We start from the raw sequence: 20,232 nt of genomic DNA on the forward strand, positions 1-20,232 counted from the left end.
AACCATATTTTCAGTATATTATACAATATTATACAACATTGTACTTGGGAAAGCGTTACACATAATGTAACAACCTTGTATAAAAGTTGTTTGCTAAACCGGATAAAAACTCTGGATATAGGCTATGTGGCATAAATATTTTCTCCCAGTAGACAGAGCGTAAATTTTTCCCAAAAATCTGTTGCCCTTGATGTAATGTTGATAGCACTAGTAGTAGTAATACTCCGTCTGTTCCAATTTACTTGTCTTGAAAACTGTGCACTATCTTTGTTGTAAAGATTCAATCTTTATAAAGGGGCAGTGATGATATTGCTAAATTCTGGGCTGATTTAATTAGGGCATGGAGAAAACCGACCCGTATCTTGGCAGGACAAACCTGATTTGTTTGCAGCCATGGCGTTGTTGTCTTCTCTTTTGCCCCATTTTACTGAGATCTGAGCCTCTAACATCAAATGGGTCACTGTGGATCCGAACCCGGATCCGAATTGGATGAAAACCCAGTTCATTTTGAGCTCAAAAGAATGAGGCAATCAGAGAAAAATGGTTTTTCCCAGCAACCAAAAAAAAAAAAAAAAAAAGGGACAGGGTCAAATATACCCCTGTACTAGAAATGGTTTGAATATATTGCTCGTTATACTTTTAGTCCAAATATACCTCTCTTCTGTGGCGTTGTCTAAGGCAGTGTTGTCAAAGGCGCGCTTAAGCCTTGAAGCGAGGCTCAAAACATGTTGAGCGCTTCGCCTCGCTTTATGTGCGCTTTAGTGTCAACATCAAGGCTCTAACACATACTTTTCCTTGCCATTGAGCCTCTCTTGAAGGGGTGACACTAGATGATTGATATTTCACTTTATCTTAATGTCTTTACAATTTCTTTGTCCATATATTTGTTATTCATGCTTACTATTATTAGTCTTGCGCTAAACATACGTATATTTGTAATTTTGCACCATTGCGCTTTTTTTCACTAAAGCCCACATTTTATTTGCGCTTTGCGCTTAAAGCCCCAGCTAACCTTAGAGCTTTTTTGCGCTTTTTGCTTTTGATAACACTGGTCTAAGGTGGACATCCAATCCTACGTGGCATTGACATTTGCCACCTCAGCACCCCTAACCTATTTTACCCCTCCCCTCAGCCCAGTATTAACATTACTGTTGCCATTGATGTAACGTTGATAGTAGTAGTAGTAGTATACTCTCTTCCATTCCAATTTAATTGTCCACTAAATTGCGATGCAAAAAGATTCCATCTTTCTAAAGAGGCAGTGATGATATTTTTCTAATTCTGGGCTGAAATTCAGGGCATGGAGATAACCCAACTCGTATCTTGGCAGGGCAAACCAGATTCGTTTTGCAGCCATGGCGTTGTCGTTTTCTCGTTGTGCCCTATTTTACACAAATCTGAGCCTCAACTTCAAATGGGTCACTGTGGATTCTCGTCCGGATCCGAATTTGATGGAAACCCAGTTTATTTTAGCTCAAAAGCTGAGGCAATTGGAGAAAAACGGGATTTTATCAGGGTGGTTGACCATTCACTATCTGTGGTATGTCGATTTCTTTTTGCTCTAATCATCAGCCCTTTTACCCCCTGTTTGGATGGTTGTTTCCCGTGGTTCATTATTGTATTGTTTTCATTGAACTAAGTGCACAAATAGCCAATTTCAGACTATTTCAAGGTCATTGTGTGTAATTTCCTGGAATTTAGGGACTCACACTTTACGGAGTAATGGAAGCTCAGCCCATTTTGAAGAATGAGGCCAACAGGGAGAAAAAGGGAATTTTCATAGAGGGTGCTTGCCCCCTCTGACTGGCATTTGTTTTGTCTGACCAACCAAACCAACTACAAAAGTTGAAACAAGAAACAATATTTGTTACACACAGATCTGAAGGTCTCATTTGTTCTATTAATTTCTTGTTAAAATTGTCCAAACAGGCTCTTATGGAAAAAAGCTCCATTATTTTCGAAAGAGGCAGTGATGATATTGCTAATAAGGGCTGATGTTTGGTGCATGGAGACAATTCGACCCGTATCTTGGCATGGCAAACCTGGATAGCTTGTGATTGAGTCTTCTCTTTCACATGCAACTGGTTCTTTTGCAGCTATGGCATTGTTGCCTTCTCTTTGCCCTGATTTTTGCAGATCTGAGCTCCAATTCGTGAAGGGTAAAAGTTAAAGACCAGCCCATTTGAAGGCAAACCATGCAATTAATTGATAAATTAGTCTTTCACACAACAGTGAGGATCAGCTCAGAAGGAACAATGAGGCCAACAGAGAGAGAAAAATGGATTTCTTGGTAGGGTGGTTGCCCTCTCTGATTGGCCTATGATTTCTCCAACCTACCAACCAACAACTCTCCATTGATGTAATGTCAATAGCAGTGACAGCAGCAATACTAATACTCCCTCCGTTCCAATTTAATTGTCCACTAAATTGCTATGCAAAAAGATTCTATCTTTCTAAAAGAGGCAGTGACGATATTACTATTTCTGGGCTGATTAATTCGGGGCATGGAGAAAACCCGACCCGTATCTTGGCTGGGCAAACCTGGATCATCCAACCGGTTCATTTTGCAGCCATGGCGTTGTCGTCTTCTCTTTTGCCCCATTTTACACAGATCTGAGCCTCAATTGATGGAAATGCAGTTCATTTTAGCTGAAAAGGATGAGGCAATCGGAGAAAAAATGGGGATTTTTTTGGGCTGGTTGACCATCTCCAAGTATGTCAATGATTTCTTCTTTGCTTTAATTTAACGAGAAAATGCCAAAAATGGTCCCTTATGTTTGAGTGTTGGTTCAAAATTAGTCCCCTTAAGTATGCACTTAACAGCAGTAGTAGTGCACTTAAAGTTTCCATTTTTTCAAAAGAGGCAGTGATGATATTGCTAATATGGGCTGATGTTTGGGGCATGGAGTCTATTCGACCCGTATCTTGGCATGGCAAATCCTGATGGCTTCTGATTGCGTCTTCTCTTTCACATGCAACTGGTTCTTTTGCAGCCATGGCGTTGTCGCCTTATCTTTGCCCCAATTTTGCAGATCTGAGCCCCACTTTTTGAAGGGTAAAATTAAAGACCAGCCCATTTGAAGGGAAAACAGTGCAATTAAAGGATAAATTAGTGGGCCATTTGCACGAATGCCCCTATCTTGGGGTGGTATTTATTTTTTGCCCCTTAAATAGCTGGTCTTTAAATTTTGTCCTTCGGCACTTCAAGTAACAAAAAAGTGGCCAACAATACTCCTGACATCTCTATGACCTAATTTCGCAAGTTTACCTTATGCCTTGCGAATTTTTTTTCCCGGACTCTGCGGGGGATTGAACCCAGAATCTCTGGTTTCGTAGACCAGCACCTTATCATAGATAAGGGTATTTTGGCCCACAAATATTCATTAAATGAAAAGCAGGGGCAAAAATTAAAGACCAGCAATCTGAGGGGCAAAAATTATAGACCAGTTTGTTTGAAGGACAATCCGCGCAAAAAAATGTAAGTTAGTCTTTCACTTAACAGTGAGGATCAGCCCAGAAGGAAGAATGAGGCCAACAGAGAGAAAAAATTGGATTTCTTGGTACGGTGGTTGCCTTATCTGATTGGCCTATGCTTTCTCCCACCTCCTTTGGTATACTTCTGATATCATCCCGAACCAAAAAAAAAAAAAAAAAAAAAACTGTTGCCATTGATGTAATGTTGATAGCAGCAGTAACAGTAGCAATACTCCCTCCGTTCCATTTTCAGTGTCCACTAAATTGCTATGCAAAAAAGATTCCATCTTTCTTGCAGTGATGATATCGCTAAAAAGATTCCGTTTTTCTAAAGAGCAGTGATGATATTGCTATTTCTGGGCTGAAAATCTCGGGGCATGGAGAAAACCCGAGCCGTATCTTGGCAGGGCGAAACCCAATTCGTTTTGCAGCCCTGGCGTTGTCATCTTCTCTTTTGCCCCATTTTACACAAATCTGTGCCTCATATTTCCATTATGGATACTCCAGGAACCGACCCAGAACCTTATTTGATGGAAACCCAGTTCATTTTAGCTAAAAATCAGATGGTATATTTTGTGAAATTTCCCAAAAAAAAAAAAAAAAAAAAATTGTCTTGAAAACTGTCCTCAAATGCAAAAAGATTCTATCTTTCTAAAGAGGTAGTATTTATATTGCTAACTCCGGGCTGATTAAATGGGGGCATGGAGAAACCCGACTCGAATCTTGGCGGGACATACCCGGTTCATTGTGAGGCCATGGCGTTGTCGTCTTCTCTTTGCCCCATTTTACAAAGATCTGAGCTTCAACTTCCAATGATTTCCAAGATCCGAATTTGATGGAAACCCAGTATTTCATTTTTGCTCAAAAGGGTGAGGCAATCGAGAAAATGGGATTTTTTCTGGGTGGTTGACCATCTCCATTATGTCAATGATTTCTTCGTTGCTTTAACGAGAAAATGAAAGAAATGGTCCCTTATGTTTGAGTGTTGGTTCAAAATAGTCCCCAAGTATGTAATTAACAGTTTTGGTCCCTTTAAGTAGGCAGTGATGATATTGCTGATGTTTGGGGCATGGAGACATTTTGACCCGTATCTTGGCATGGCAAACCCGGATGGCTTGTGATTGAGTCGTATCTTTCACATGCAACTGGTTCTTTTGCAGCCCTGGCGGTTGTCGCCTTCTCTTTGCCCCAGTTTTGGCAGATCTGAGTCTCAATTTTTAACTAGTCCGACTGGACGTCCCACGACTCCAAGAGTTCTGAACCTAAATGACGAAAAGACCTCTGTATGCACACACACACACAAACACATATCATGAGAGAATGTCAAAATGGTCCTTTATCGAGGCAGTGATGATCTTTCAATCTGTTCTCATGAGCTAGTAATTGAGCATTGAGAGTACCCGACCGGTATCTTGGCGGGGCGATGACCCGGATGCCTGTGATTTTGTTGCATGCAACCTGGGGATATTTGCAGCCATGGCATGGTGGGACTTTCTTTGCCCGAGCATAAATACAGATCTGAGCCTCAATTGTCACTTGTGTTTAAGCTGAAAACAGCTTATAAGCAACTTATAAGCCAATCCAAACGGGCTCTTACTCTGGGTGTTTTTGGTATGGAGGAAAATATTTCAGTGAAGCAGCCCTAAAGGGTGGGGTGTACGCACCCCTTACCCCTACCTTTGCGGGATAGGGTTGTTTCCGATAGACCGGGGCTACCTGGCAGTATGGGTATATTTGGCCCTTTTCCGTTAAAATATATATGTTGCCGTTGATGTGGGACTGCGCTGGGTGGTTGTTGTTGTTGCCATTGATGTAATGTTGATAGCAGTAGTAGTAGTAGTACTCCTTCTGTTCCAATTTACCTGTCTTGAAACTGTCCACAAATTGTTATGCAAAAAGATTCCATCTTTCTAAAGAGGCAGTGATGATATTGCGGAATCTGGGCTGATTAAATCGGGGCATAGACAAAACCTGACTCGTATCTTGGCGGGGCAAACCCGGTTCTTTTTGCAGCCACGACGTTGTCGTCTTCTCTTTTGCCCCATTTTTCACAAATCTGAGCCTCAACTTCAAATGGGTAATTTCTCCAGGATCCGTATCCGAATTTGATGGAAAACCAATTTTTCATTTTAGCTAGAAAGGATGAGGCAATCGGAGAAAAAATGGGGATTTTTTCAGGGTAGTTGACCATTGACCATCTCCGTTATGTCAATGATTTCTTCCTTGCTCTAATCAACAACCCTCTGATCTTATATTTGTGAAATTTCCCAAAAAACAAAGAAAAAAGAAAAACTGTTGCCATTGATGTAATGTTGATAGCAGCAGCAATAGTAATACTAATATTCCCTCTGTTTCAATTGAAGTGTCCACTAATTGCTATCTAAAAAGATTCCATCTTTCTAAAGAGGCGGTGATGATATATTCTGGGCTGAAATTCGGGGCATGGAGAAAACCCGACCCGTATCCTGCCGGGGCAAACCTGGATCATACAACCGGTTCATTTTGCAGCCACAACATTGTTGTCTTCTCCTCTTTGCCCCATTTTACACAGATCTGAGTCTCAACTTTTGGACCCAGAACCTTATTTGATGGAAACCTAGTTCAATTTTAGCTTGAAAGGATGAGGCAATTGGAGAGCAAATGGGATCTTTTTCAGGGTGGTTGACCATCTCTGGTATGTCGAGGATTTCTTCTTTGCTTTAACGAGAAAATGACAAAAATAGTCCCTTATGCTTGAGTATTGGTTCAAAATACTGCCCTTAAGTATGCACTTAACAGTTTTGTTATTGCAGATTCTGGGCTGAAAGTCGGGGCATGCAGAAAACCCGACCCACGTATCCTGACGGGACAAACCCGGATCATACAACCGGTTTGTTTTGCAGCCATGGCATTGTCGTCTTCTCTTTTGCCCCATTTTTACACAGATCTGAGTCTCAACTTCCAATGAGTTCCAAGATCCGAATTTGATGGAAACCCACTTTTCCATTTTAGCTCAAAGGGATGAGGGTTAATGGCACTTATTCCCCTTTTTTTTGCTGGGCTTTAGATTCTGTTTGGAAAGCCACCTGGTAATTGGAATTGGTGTAATTAGTAGGTTTAGGGACTTACACTTCACAGACTAATGGAAGCTCAACCCATTATTATCTATGTCATTTCTCTTGACGCGATAAAAAAGACGACTTTCGAGAGTAACTTAGCCCCTTGACCTCTTCTCTCAAAAAAGACGTTGTGCGGGCAAGTCTATCAAAGTCAGAGCGGGGAGGTGATGTTTATTTACAGTTGTTGTAAAAGAATTGAGGCTAACAGGGAGAAAAAAGGTGTTTTTTTGGAGGGTCGTCGCCCCCTTTGATTGGCCTATGATTTCTCTGACCGACCAAATCTACAACCCTCTACCAAAGTTGAAACAAGAAACAATATTTGTTACACTCACAAATCTGAAGATCTCATTTGTTTTATTAACTTTTCTTGTTAAAGTTGTCCAAACAGGCTCTTATTGAAAAAGCTCCTATTTTTTTTGAAAGAAGCAGTGATGATAGTGCTAATATGGGCTGATGTTTGTGGCATGGAGACTATTTGATCCGTATCTTGGCATCGCAAACCCGGATGGCTTGTGATCGAGTCTTCTCTTTCACATGCGACTGTTTCTTTTGCAGCCATGGCGTTATCACCTTCTCTTTGCCCCAATCTTTGCACATCTGAGCCCCAATTTTTGAAGGGTAAAAATTAAAGACCAGTCCATTTAAAGGGAAAACTGTGCAATTAAATGATAAATTAGTCTTTCACCTAACAGTAAGGATCAGCCCAGAAGGAAGAATGAGGCCAACAGAGAGAACAAATGGATTTCCTGGAGGGTGGTTGCCCTCTCTGATTGGCCTATGATTTCTCCGTCCAACCAAACCAACAACCCTCCGATGGTATATTCATGAAATTTCCCAACAACCAAAAAAAAATCTGTTGCCATTGATGTAATGTTGATAGCAGTAGTAGAAGTAATACTCCCTCCGTCTCAATTTACTTGTCTTGAAAACTATCCACAAATTGCTATACAAAAAGATCCCATCTTTCTGAAGAGACAGTGATGATATTGCTAATTCTGGGCTGAAAATCGGGGCATGTAGAAAACCCGAATCCCGGATCATACAACCGGTTAATTTTGCAGCCATGGTGTTGTCATCTTATCCTCTTTTCCTCATTTTTACATAGATCTGAGCCTCAGACTTCCAATGAGTTCCAGGATCCGAACCCGGATTCAAATTTTATGGAAACCTAGTTAATTTTAGCTCTCAAGTGAGGCAGTCGGAGAAAAATTGGGGATCTTTTTCAGGGTGGTTGACCATTTCCGGTATGTCAATGATTTCTTCTTTGCTTTAATCAACAGCCCTTTTAGCTTGGATCATTGGCACTTATGCCCCTATTTTGTCCTGATCTTTAGGGTCTGTTTGGAAAGCCACCTGGTAATTGGCATTGGCGTAATTACTAGGGCAGTAATTACACAACGTAGTAATTACACAGTATAGTAATTACGTATTTTTGGCCTGAATTTGAAAGGCAAACCGTGCAATTTCCTCTTTTAGCTTTTCTATGTGAACGAAGTGCAAAAATAGCCAATTTTAGACCATTTCCAAGGTCATCGTGTGTAATTTCCTGGAATTTAGGGTCTTGCACTAAACAAATTAATGGAAGCTCACCCCAGCATGAAGAATGAGGCGAACAGGGAGAAAAGGGGAATTTCTTTGGAGGGTGGTCGCCCCCTCTGATTGGCCTATGATTTCTCCGACCAACGAAACCAACAACCCTCTGCAACAGTTGAAACAAGAAACATTATTTGGTACACTCACAGATCTGAAGGTCTCATTTGTTTTACTAATTTTTCTTGTTAAAGTTGTCCAAACTGGCTCTTCTGGAAACTTACAATTTTTTCTAAAGCAGCAGTGATGATCTTGCTAATCTGGGCTGATGTTTGGGGCATGGAGACTATTTGACTCGAATCTTGGCATGGCAAACCCGGATGGCTTGTGATTGAGTTTTCTCTTTCACATGCAACTGGTTCTTTTGCAGCCATGGCGGTTGTCTCCTTCTCTTTGCCCCAATTTTTGCAGATCTGAGCCCCAAGTTTTGAAGGGTAAAAGTTAAAGACCAGCCCATTTGAAGGCAAACCGTGCAATTAATTGATAATTAGTCTTTCACACAACAGTGTGGATCAGCCCAGAAGGAAGAAAGAGGCCAACAGAGAAAAATGGATTTCTTGGTAGGGTGGTTGCCCTCTCGGGTTGGCCTATGATTTTCCAGCCTACCAAACCAACAACCCAACATTGATGTAATGTTAATAGCAGTGACAGCAGTAATACTAATAGTCCCTCCGTTCCATTTTAGCAGGGCATGGAGACTATTCGACCCGTATCTTGGCATGGCAAACCCAGATGGCTTGTGATTGAGTCTTCTCTTTCACATGCAACTGGTCCTTTTTCAACTATGGCGTTGTCGCCTTCTCTTTGCCCCAATTTTTAGATCTGAACCTCAATTTTTGAAGGGAAAAATTAAAGACCAGCACAATTGAAGGGCAAACCGTGCAATTAAATGATAAATTAGTTGGCCATTCGCACAAATGCCCCTATCTTTGGGGTGGTCTTTAATTTTGCCCCTCAAATTGCTGGTCTTTAATTTTTGCCCTTTGGCACTTTAAGTAACAAAAAAGTGGCCGAAAATACCCCTGACATCTCTATGACCTAATTTTCGGACTCTGCTGGCATCGAACGCAGAATCTCTGGTTTCTTAGACCAGCGCCTTATCATAGATAAGGGTAGTTTGGCCCACAAATCATTAAATGAGAAACAGGGGCAAAAACTAAAGACCAGCGATTTGAGGGACAAAAATTATAGATCAGTGCGTTTGAAGGGAAATCCGCGCAAAAAAATGTAAATTAGTCTTTCACTTAACAGTGAGGATCAGCCCAGAAGAAGTATGAGGCCAACAGAGAGATAAAATTGGATTTCTTGGAGGGTGGTTGCCCTCTCTGATTGGCCTATGATTTCTCCCACCGACCACCCTCCTTTTGGTAATACTTCTGAAATATCCCCAACAAAAACAAAAACATAAAAGCTGTTGCCATTGATGTAATGTTGATAGCAGCAGTAACAGTTGTAATAATCCCTCCATTCCATTTCAAGTGGTCATTAAATTGCTATGCAAAAAAGATGCTGTCTTTCTAAAGAGCAGTGATGATATTGCTATAAAGATTCCATTTTTCCAAAGAGGCAGTGATGATATTGCTATTTCTGGGCTGATTAATTCGGAGCATGGAGAAAACCCGACCCGTATCATGGCGGGGCAAACCCGTTTTGCAGCCATGGCGTTGTTGTGTTCTTTTCCCCCCCCATTTTACACAGATTTGAGCCTCAATTGATGGAAACCCAGTTCATTTTAACTGAAAAGGATGAGGCAATCGGAGAAAATATGGGGATTATTTCAGGGTGGTTTACCATCTCCAGTATGTCAATGATTTTTTATTTTCTTTAACGAGAAAATGACAAAAATGGTCCCTTATGTTTGAGTGTTGGTTCAAAATAGTCCCTTTAAGTATGTACTTCACAACATTAGTAGTGCCCTCCGTTCCATATACGTGTGTTGAAAAGGTGCCATCTTTCGAAAGAGGCAGTGATGATTTTGGTAAGAACGTGTTGGGATTGGCTTACTTTAGGTGCTGTTAAGCCAAAATAGCATTAAAGCATTTTCTGGGCTGAAATCAGGGCATGAAGAAAAGCCGACTCGTATCTTGGCGGGGCAAACCCTAATTATGCAACCGGTTCATTTTGCAGCCATGGAAAAAAAAAGAACATCAATAATGATCCATGTAATAAGTGTTCTCCTGTTTGCCCCATTTTACACAGACCTGAGCCTCGATTTCAAATAAGTCTCTGTGGATTTTACCCGGGACCTTGTTTGATGGAAACCCAGTTCATTTTAGCTCAAAAGATTGAGGCAATCGGGGAAAAGTGGTGACTTTTTCAGGGTGGTTGACCATTGACCATCTCCGGTATGTCAATGATTTCTTCTTTGCTCTAATCAACAGTTCTTTTAGCTTTTCTATGTGAGCAAAGTATACAAATAGCCGAATATAGACCATTTCCAACGTTATTCTTGTATTTCCTGGATTTTAGGGCTTACAGGTTACAGAGTAATGGAAGGTCAGCCCAGTATGAAGAATGAGGCCTACAGGGAAAAAAAGGGAATTCTTTGGAGGGTGGTTGTCCCCTCTGATTGGCCTATGATTTCTCCGACCAACCATACCAACAACCCTCTGCAACTGTTGAAACAAGCATTATTTGTTACACTTACAGACCAGTGCCTTTGAAGGACAATCCGCGCAAAAAAATGTAAATTAATCTTTCACTTACAGTGAGGATCAGCCCAGAAGGAAGAATGAGGCCAACAGAGAAAAAAATTGGATTTCCTGGAGGGTGGTTGCCCTCTCTGATTGGCCTATGATTTCTTCCACCAACCAAACCAACAACCCTCCATTGGTATACTTCTGAAAAAATCCCAGCCAAAAAAAAAAAAAAAAATGCTGTTGCCATTGATGTAATGTTGATAGCTGCAGTAACAGTACTAATACTCCCTCCGTTCCAATTTAAGTGTCCCCACTGAATTGCTATTCAAAAAGATTCCATCTTTCTAATGAGGCAGTGATGATATTGCGGATTCTGGGCTGAAATTCGGGGCATGGAGAAAACCTGACTCGTATCTTGGCGGGGCAGACCCAGATCATGCAACCAGTTAGATTGCAGCCACGGTATTGTCGCTTCTCTTTGCCTCATTTTACACAAATCTGAGCCTCTGCTTCCAAAGAGTCACTGAAAAATATTTGGGATCTATGGCCAAACGCCTAATTAGTCTTTCAAACAACAGTGAGGATTAGCCCAGAAGGAAGAATGAGGCCAACAGAGAAAAAATGGATTTCTTGGAGGGTGGTTTCCCTCTCTAATTGGCCTATGATTTCTCTGTCCGACCAAACCAACAACCCTCCGATGGTATTTCTGAAATTTCCCAACAACAAAAAACAATCTTTTGCCATTGATGTAATGTTGATAGCAGTAGTAGTAGTAATGCTCACTCCGTCTCAATTACTTGTCTTGAAAACTATCCACAAATTGCCATACAAAAAGATTCCATCTTCCTAAAGAGGCAGTGATGATATTGGGGACTCTGGGCTGAAATTCAGGGCAAGGAGGAAACCCGACTCGTATCTTGGCAGGGCATACCCGGATAATGCAGCCGGTTCATTTTGCAGCCATGGCGTTGTCCTCTTCTCGTCTTCCCCATTTCACTCAGATCTGAGCCTCAACTGCCAATGAGTTCCAGGATCCGAAACCAGAAGCCCTTTGATGGAAACCCAGTTCATTTAGCTCGAAAGGATGAGGCAATCGGATAAAAATTGGGAATATTTTCAGGGTGGTTGACCATGACCATCTCCAGTATGTCAATGATTTCCTCTTTGCTCTAATTAACAGCCCTTTTAGCTGATCATTGGCATTTATGCCCCTATTTTGTGCTGGTCTTTAATTTTGCCCCTCATAACCAAACTTTTTCGCGGGGCATTTGCCGGGCAAATCATGCAATTTCTTCTTTTAGCTTTTGGATGAAGAATGAGGCCAACAGGGAGAAAAGGGAATGTCTTTTGGAGGGTGGTTTCCCTCGCTGATTGGCCTATGATTTCTTCATCAACCAAACCAACAACCCTCCGATGGCATATTTGTGCGTAGATTTAAAAAAAAAAAAAAAAAAAAGAATCGGTTGCCATTGATGTAATGTTAATAACAGCAGTAGTAGTGATACTCCCTCCTCAATTTACTTGTCTTGAAACTGTTCACACATTGCTATGCAAAAAGATTCCATCTTCTAAAGAGGCAGTGATGATATTGCTAATTCTGGACTGAAATTCGGGCATGGACAAAATCCAACTCGTATCTTGGCAAGGCAAACCCGGTTCATGCAACCGGTTCATGTTGCAGCCATGGCGTTGTTGTCTTCTCTTTTGCCCCGTTTTAAACAGATCTGAGCCTCATCTTGCATTGTGGTTTCTCTGGGATCCGAACCCGGAATGGAGACCCAGTTCATTTTAGCTGAAAAGGATGAGGCAATCGAAGAAAATTGGGGATTTATACAGGGTGGTTGACCATCTCCGGAATGTCAATGATTTCTTCTTTGCTCTAATCAACGACCCTTTTAGAGTTTGTATGTGAACGAAATGCACAAATAGCCGATTTTAGTCCATTTCCAAGGTTATTGGGTGTAATTTCCCATATTTTAGGTCCCTGTTTAAAGACAACCGGAAGTTACAAAGTCGCCGTTTGGCCATGAGAATTATTCACCTTTTTTTTCCCAGTTCAAACCGGAATCATGTTTCACTTTATTTCAAAATCTTCATTGAAAGAGTGATCTAAACTTGTTATCCAACTTCATCTTCGTAAATTTCAAACATACTGTTTTTCTCTCCTTTGCTAAAAGACAACAAAACAAGACTTATCCTGAACTCCAACATCTTAATTTCCAAGTAAAGTGAAAAATATTGGAATCTATGGTCAAACGCCTACTTACAGTTTATAGAATAATGGAAGCTTAGCCTAGTATGAAGAATGAGGCCAACAGGGAGGAAAAGGTAATTTCATTGGAGGGTGGTTGCCCTCTCTGATAACTTTAACCAAACCAACAACCCTCTTCAAAAGTGAGAACAAGAAACAATATTTGTTACACACACAGATCTGTAAGATCTCATTTGTTTTATTAATTTTTCTTGTTAAAGTTGTCCAAACGAGCTCTTATGAAAAAGTTTGAAGAAATTGTACCTGTTTTCCCTTCAAATGGGCTGATCTTTAATTTAATAGGGGCATAAGAGCAAATGACCCGTAAAATTTCCATTGCTTTGAAAGAGGCAGTGATGATGTTGCTGATCTGGGCTGATGTTTGGGTCATGGAGACTAGTCGACCCGTATCTTGGCATGGCAAACCCGGATGGCTTGTGATTGAGTCTTCTCTTTCACATGCAACTGGTTCTTTTGCAGCCATGGCGTTGTCGCCTTCTCTTTGCTCCATTTTTTGTAGATCTGAGCCTGAACCCTAGGATTCCAAGAGTTCTGAACCTAAATGGTGAAAAACCCTCGCTACGCACACATACAGACACACATTTTTTTTTTTTTTTTTTTTTTTGAGAAACACATAGAGACGCACATATTATGAGAAAATTTTCAAAAAATGGTCCCTTATCGAGAGGCAATGATGATCTTTCAACCTATCCTCTTGAGCTAGTAATAGAGCATTGATAGTCCAGACCTATATCTTGGCGGGGCAATGACCTGGATGCCTGTGATTTTGTTGCATGCAACTTGGGAATCATTGCAGCCTTGGTGTGGCAGGACTTTCTTTGCCTGAGCATAAATACAGATCTGAGCCTCAATTGTCACTTATCTCTTACACTGGGTGTATTTGGTACAGTCCCACAAGTGGGATGTACGCAGACCTTACCCTTGTGGAGTAGAGAGGTTGTTTCTGATAGACCCTCGGCTCAAGAAATAAGACATTCGACGTGAGGCCCATAATGAGGCAGTGATGATTTTCATTCTTTACTCATCAGATGGTTGATCAGATGGTTGAGCCTTGCTATATCTTGGCGTGGCAGCTTTTGGGGGGTCTAGTGAGATATTGGAGCTATTTGGTTTCCGCCTCTCACAGAGGCTCCTTAAGCTTGCAGCCATGGCAGGGCTTAGCTTATGACTGAGAAAAGGCGAATCTGAGCCTCCTAAATATCCTTTAATGTTCAAAATGAGGTTTTTTATAGAACTCCAGGAAGGTTGAGATTTTCCAAGTGTGCTTACTCCCTTCCTCTGACATTCAATTTAGCCAATGAATTTCCCTATATATACATTTGTTACACAGTATATTACACCCAATGACCTTGATAATGGGTGGTCTTGACCCCACTTGCCCCATGGCAGACTTTCAAAGTCAGAAGTCAAAAGTTCCGCCCATGGGGTAAGTGTGGTAAAAAATTCAAGACCACTCACCTCTACAGGCCATTCTTGTAAATCACCCCTACTTTACTGCATTGAGAAAATCTGAGCCGTTCTTGGCAGGGCGACCTGATATGGCATCATCTGCAAACTGGTGCCTGCAGCCATGGCGTTGTCCCTTTCTCTTTGCATGTTCATATACAACAAAATATGATCACCAAAGTCTATGGTAAATTTCTCAAATGGTCACTCAACTGATGGGCGTTCTTACGACCTGAATACCCAATAGGGTTCAGTCCGAGCAACATAGAATATGTCCAACGAGGCAGTGAAGATGTTTGTTCTTTAATAATCAGATAGGTGAACTTTTTTGTAAATTGGCATGGCAGCTTTAAGGGTCATAGAGATAAGGGGACTATATTGATTTTCTTCTCACTTGGCTACTGATGCTTGCAGCCATGGCATAGTTTAGCTTTTTGTCTGAGAGAAGGCGAATCTGAGCCTCCCAAGTATCTGTTTTGTTCAGTGAATGAGGCTTTCTATTGAACTCGAGAAAGGTAGAGATTTTCTGAGGGTGGCTGCTCTCTTTCTCGCAGGTTCAATTTAGCCGTGAATTTTCCTATTCTTTTGTTATAAAGAGAAAGTTTAACAGCCCTTTTCATCAACAATATGCTCTTGATGATGATGATTGCCATGGTTATGGTAATAATAACGGAAAATACATATTTTGCCCCCTCAACTTTTCTTGAAAATCCATAATCCTCAACCCTAAACTTTGTTTCCATCACCTTCAGTGGTGGCAATGTGATGCTGATGGAAGTAGTAGTATTCAATTTTTCTGATCAATACGAGCTAACATAGACCAAATGTTTTTGGTCCAAAGCATTGACAGATATGAAGGTATCATTTGTTTTACTAATTTTTCTTGTTAAAGTTATCCAGACGGGCTCATATGGAAAAGTTTCCATTTTTTTGAAAGAGGCAGTGATGATATTGCTAATCTGGGCTGATGTTTGGGGCATGGAGACAATCCGACCCGTAACTTGGCATGACAAACCTGGATAGCTTGTGATTGAGTCTTCTCTTTCACATGCAATTTGTTCTTTTGCAGCCATGGCGTTGTCGCCTTCTCTTTGCCCCATTTTTTGCAGATCTGAGCCTCAATTTCCAACTAGTCGGACTGGACGTCCCGGTTTAGAGTCCGGAACCTAAATGACAAAAAACTCTGTGTATGCACCCAAACACATATCATGAGAAAATGTGCAAAATGGTCTTTTATCGAAGCAGTGATGAACTTTCAATCTATCCTCTTGAGCTAGTAATTGAACATTGAAAGTAGCAGACCGGTATCTTGGCGGGGCAATGACCCGGATGCCTGTGATTTTATTGCTTGCAATTTGGGGATATTCGCAGCCATAGCCTGGCAGGACTTTCTTTGACTGAGCATAAATTCAGATCTGAGCCTCAATTGTCAGTCTTACTCTGGGTGTACTTCGTATGGAGGAAAATGTTTTAGTGAAGCAGCCCTAAAGTGGCTACCTAGTGTCAACAACAACATACGTAGCGTGATCCCACAAGTGGGGTTTGGGAAGGGTGGGGTGCATGCACACCTTACCCATACCTTTGTGGGTAGAGAGGTTGTTTCCTATTGCCAAACCTGGTGTTATTTCTATAAATAAGTCCTTCGACATGAGGCCCATAATGAGGCTGTGATGATTTTCATTCTTTACTCATGCAGTACAATGATTCCATTGTACAAGAACAAGGGCGACATTCAAAGTTGCAACAACTACAGAGGGATCAAGCTGCTAAGCCACACTATGAAAGTGTGGGAAAGGGTGGTGGAGATGAGGGTGAGGAGAGGCGTGTTTATCTCAGAGAACCAGTTTGGATTCATGCCGAGGCGCTCAACTATAGAAGCTATTCATCTTGTACTGAGACTGGTGGAGCAATATAGGGAGAGGAAGAGGGACTTGCACATGGTATTCATCGACCTAGAAAAGGCATACGACAAAGTGCCGAGAGAGGTTCTATGGAGATGCTTGGAGGCTAGAGGTGTACCTGTGGCGTACATTAGGGCAAGGACATGTATGATGGGGCCAAGACCAGGGTAAGGACTTTGGGAGGAGACTCAGAGCACTTCCCAGTAGTGATGGGGCTGCATCAGGGATCAACTCTTAGCCCATTTTTATTCTCCTTGGTGATCGATGGATTGACGCGGCAAATTCAAGGTGAGGTGCCATGGTGTATGTTATTTGCGGATGACATAGTGATTGACGAGTCTCGCAGCGGGGTTAACGCTAAGCTGGAGGTTTGGAGACAAACTCTGGAGTCTAAAGGGTTCAAGTTGAGTAGGACCAAGACAGAGTACTTGGAGTGCAAGTTCAGTGATATAGTACAGGAGGCTGATGTGGAAGTGAAGCTTGGCACCCAGGTCATACAGAAGAAAGATAGTTTCAAGTATCTTGGGTCTATTATACAAGGAAATGGGGAGATTGATGATGACGTCACACATCGTATTGGTGCAGGATGGATGAAATGGAGGCTTGCTTCCGGAGTGTTGTGTGACAAGAAGGTGCCACCGAAACTTAAAGGCAAGTTCTACAAAGTGGTGGTTAGACCAACTATGTTTTATGGGGCGAAGTGTTGGCCAGTCAACAAATCTCATGTTCAGAAGATGAAAGTGGCGGAAATGAGAATGCTGCGATGGATGTGTGGACACACTAGGAGTGATGGGATTAGGAATGAAGTCATCCGAGACAAGGTTGGAATAGCCTCAGTGGAAGACAAGATGCGGGAAGCGAGATTGAGATGGTTTGGGCATGTGATGCGGAGAGATGAAAATGCCCCAGTGCGGAGGTGCGAGAGGTTGGCCAGCGACGGTTTCAGAAGAGGTAGAGGTAGGCCGAAGAAGTATTGGGGGGAAGTGATTAGACAGGACATGGCGCATTTCCTGCTTACGGAGGACATGACCTTAGATAGGAGGGTATGGAGGGCTCATATTAGGGTAAAAGGATAGTAGGTAGTCGCGTTTATCCTCCCTTAAGAGTGGTTATGTTGTTCTATAGTTTCTTGTTTCTTGATTTCTGCGAGTATCTGTTGGTTTATAATGGCTTATTTACTTTCATTGTTTTCATTTTCATAGTTATTTATAGCAGTTAATTCTCCTTTTACCATGACTTTCTTGCTTTGTTATTCCTTGCTTTCATATTGTTTTTGATACGCTTGATCATATCTAACCTTTTGTCTTGTCCTTTTTTTTTTTTCTCTCTCCTCTCTTGAGCCGAGGGTCTTTCAGAAACAGCCGCCCTACCTTTCAAGGTGGGGGTTAGGTTTGCGTACACTCTACCCTCCCCAGACCGCACATAGTGGGATTATACTGGGCTTGTTGTTGTTGTTGTTGTTGTTGTTGTACTCATCAGATGGTTGAGCCTTGCTATATCTCGGCGTGGCAGCTTTTGGGAGGTCTTGTGAGCTATTGGAGCTATTTTGGTTTCTGCCTCTCACAAAGGCTCCTTAAGCTTGCAGCTGCGGGGTTTAGCTTATGTCTGAGAAAAGTCGAATCTAAGCCTCCTAAATATTTTATTTTTTTAATGTTCAAAATGAGGCTTTTTATGGAACTCGAGGAAGGTTGAGATTTTCTAAGGATGTTAACTCCCTTCCTCTGAAGTTCAATTTAGCCAATGAATTTCCCTATGCTATACTTTTGTTACACAGGAAATTACACCCAATGACCTCGATAAGTCCTGACCCCACTTGCCTCATGGCAAACTTCCAAAGTCAGAAGTCAAAAGTTTTGCCCATGGAGTAAGTGGGGTAACAAATTCAACACCGCTCATCTCTACAGGCCATTCTTGTAAATCACCCCTACTTTACTGCATTGAGAAAATCTGACCCGTATCTTGGCAGGGCGACCCGGTACGGCATCATCTGCAAACCGGTGTCTGCAGCCATGGCGTTGTGCATTTCTCTTTGCATGTTCATATAAAACAAAATTTGATCCCTAAAGTCTGGTAAATTTATCAAATGGTCACTCAACTGATGGGAATTCTCAGGAACCTGAATACCCAATAGGGTTCAGTCCGAGCAACAGAGAATATCAGTGGAGATGTTCATTATTTAATAATCAGATAGTTGAACTTTGTCGTAAATTGGCGTGGCAGCTTTAATTCAGTAGGCTATTAATGCTTGCAGCCATGACATGGTTTAGCTTTTGTTGTCTGAGAAAAGGCGAATCTGAGCCTCCCAAGTATCTCTTTTTATTCAGAGAATGAGGCTTTTCATTGAACTCGAGAAAGGTAGAGATTTTCTGAGGGTGGTTATTCTCTTCCTCTGAAGTTCAATTTAGCCAATGAATTTTCCTATGCTTTTGTTATAAAGAGAAAGATTAACAGCCCTTTCATCAGCAAAGTGCCAATTATGGTGGGGATGATGATGATGATGATTTTAGTCACGGTTATGGCAGTAATAAAGGAAAGGCCAAATGCATAGATAGCCCCTTCATGCTTGCAGCCATGACATGGTTTAGCTTTTTGTCTGGGAAAAGGCGAATCCGAGCCTCCCAAGTATCTGTTTTGTTCAGTGAATGCAGCTTTTATTGAACTCGAGAAAGGTATAGATTTTCTGAGGGTGGTTACTCTCTTTCTCTTAAGTTCAATTTAGCCAATGAATTTTCCTATGCTTTTGTTATAAAGATAAAAAAGTTTGACAGCCCTTGATGATGATGATGATGATGATGATTGCCATGGTTATGGTAATAATAAGGAAAATACATGTTGTGCCCCCTCAACATGTTTGCTAAACCCTGAATCCTCAACCCTAAACTTTGTGAATGAGGCTGTGATGATATTCTCCAAGAAGCTTGAAAATCAGATTATTGAGCTGATTCGTATCTTGGCTAGGCAAAGGTATCTGGTTTTTGCAGCCATGGCGGATTAGCCCTTTTTCTGATTTATTTTTACTCAAATCTGAGCCTCTTTTCTATTTATAGTTTGGTTCTACAGTATGTAGTATTTTTCTTTCATTCTTCGTTCGATCAGTTCATATCAGGAAGAATTCCCTTTGAAAAAAGAATCTTTTTATGTATCCATCTACACATTTTCCACAAATTGTTTGCTACAATGAAACAAGTCCAAGGGAATGGAAGTGAATATTGAGGATTATTCTTGTTTCAATCTTGAACGCTCCAAGTCTCGAAGGCAATGAAGATTATTCATAATGAAAATGAAAAGTGAAGAAGATGAGAGTTGATTTGTGGCCTGGCTTGGCGAGTCCAATCGGAAGGTCTTATAAGGCAACTGTTGCTTGCAGCCATGGCACTGTTGTTAACTCTGCTCTTTTTTCTTTTGATTAAATAGGCGAAAATCTGAGCCTCATTCTTAACTTAGTTCATTTACTTTCTGGATAGGAACTTAGATTACCATCATTGTGGAATCACTGAATTAACAGCTCCGGCTTCCAATGCCAAAAGAAAAAAAATGGTGTTTTTTGGTTGAATAGATGGATTTGTTATCTGATGAAGGTGGATCCATACCTAAAGGTGAGTAAAAGACGGTCCCTTTTACGGGTAGCATCAGCAACCGTCCTTTCAGGTGAACGATGTTGATACATTTCATCTTGCTGTGTGGTGGACCGGTGTTGTTTCAGTTGGTGGTGATACTGATGGTAAAGATTGCTGGTCCCATGTGGCTTTCGAGGATCTGGATGATGAGCTTGATTGGGTTGATGGAAATTGGATCCGCCCACATGAAAAAGG

The 20,232-nt window shown here is 41.4% G+C and overlaps 1 protein-coding gene across 9 annotated transcripts in view; it reads left to right on the top strand.

Annotated features, from left to right (window-relative positions):
• The window catches only part of LOC132637024 (uncharacterized), a 33,814-nt gene that overhangs the window by 12,751 nt on the left and 831 nt on the right, over nucleotides 1–20,232 (top strand). For 2 of the 9 annotated variants that reach the window (XM_060354176.1, XM_060354172.1), the window contains 2 exons: nucleotides 1,331–6,148; nucleotides 6,267–20,231. In XM_060354176.1, the coding sequence (XP_060210159.1) occupies nucleotides 16,564–17,496 (933 nt within the window). In that variant the 5' untranslated portion in view covers nucleotides 1,331–6,148; nucleotides 6,267–16,563 and the 3' untranslated portion in view covers nucleotides 17,497–20,231. Of the gene's footprint in view, nucleotides 1–306; nucleotide 20,232 lie in introns of those variants that run through there. The other 7 variants (XM_060354175.1, XM_060354173.1, XM_060354174.1 and 4 more) reach the window with 7 other exon arrangements.

The sequence above is a fragment of the Lycium barbarum genome, chromosome 4 (assembly GCF_019175385.1).
Source record: "Lycium barbarum isolate Lr01 chromosome 4, ASM1917538v2, whole genome shotgun sequence".
In the NCBI taxonomy this organism is placed as follows: domain Eukaryota; kingdom Viridiplantae; phylum Streptophyta; class Magnoliopsida; order Solanales; family Solanaceae; genus Lycium; species Lycium barbarum.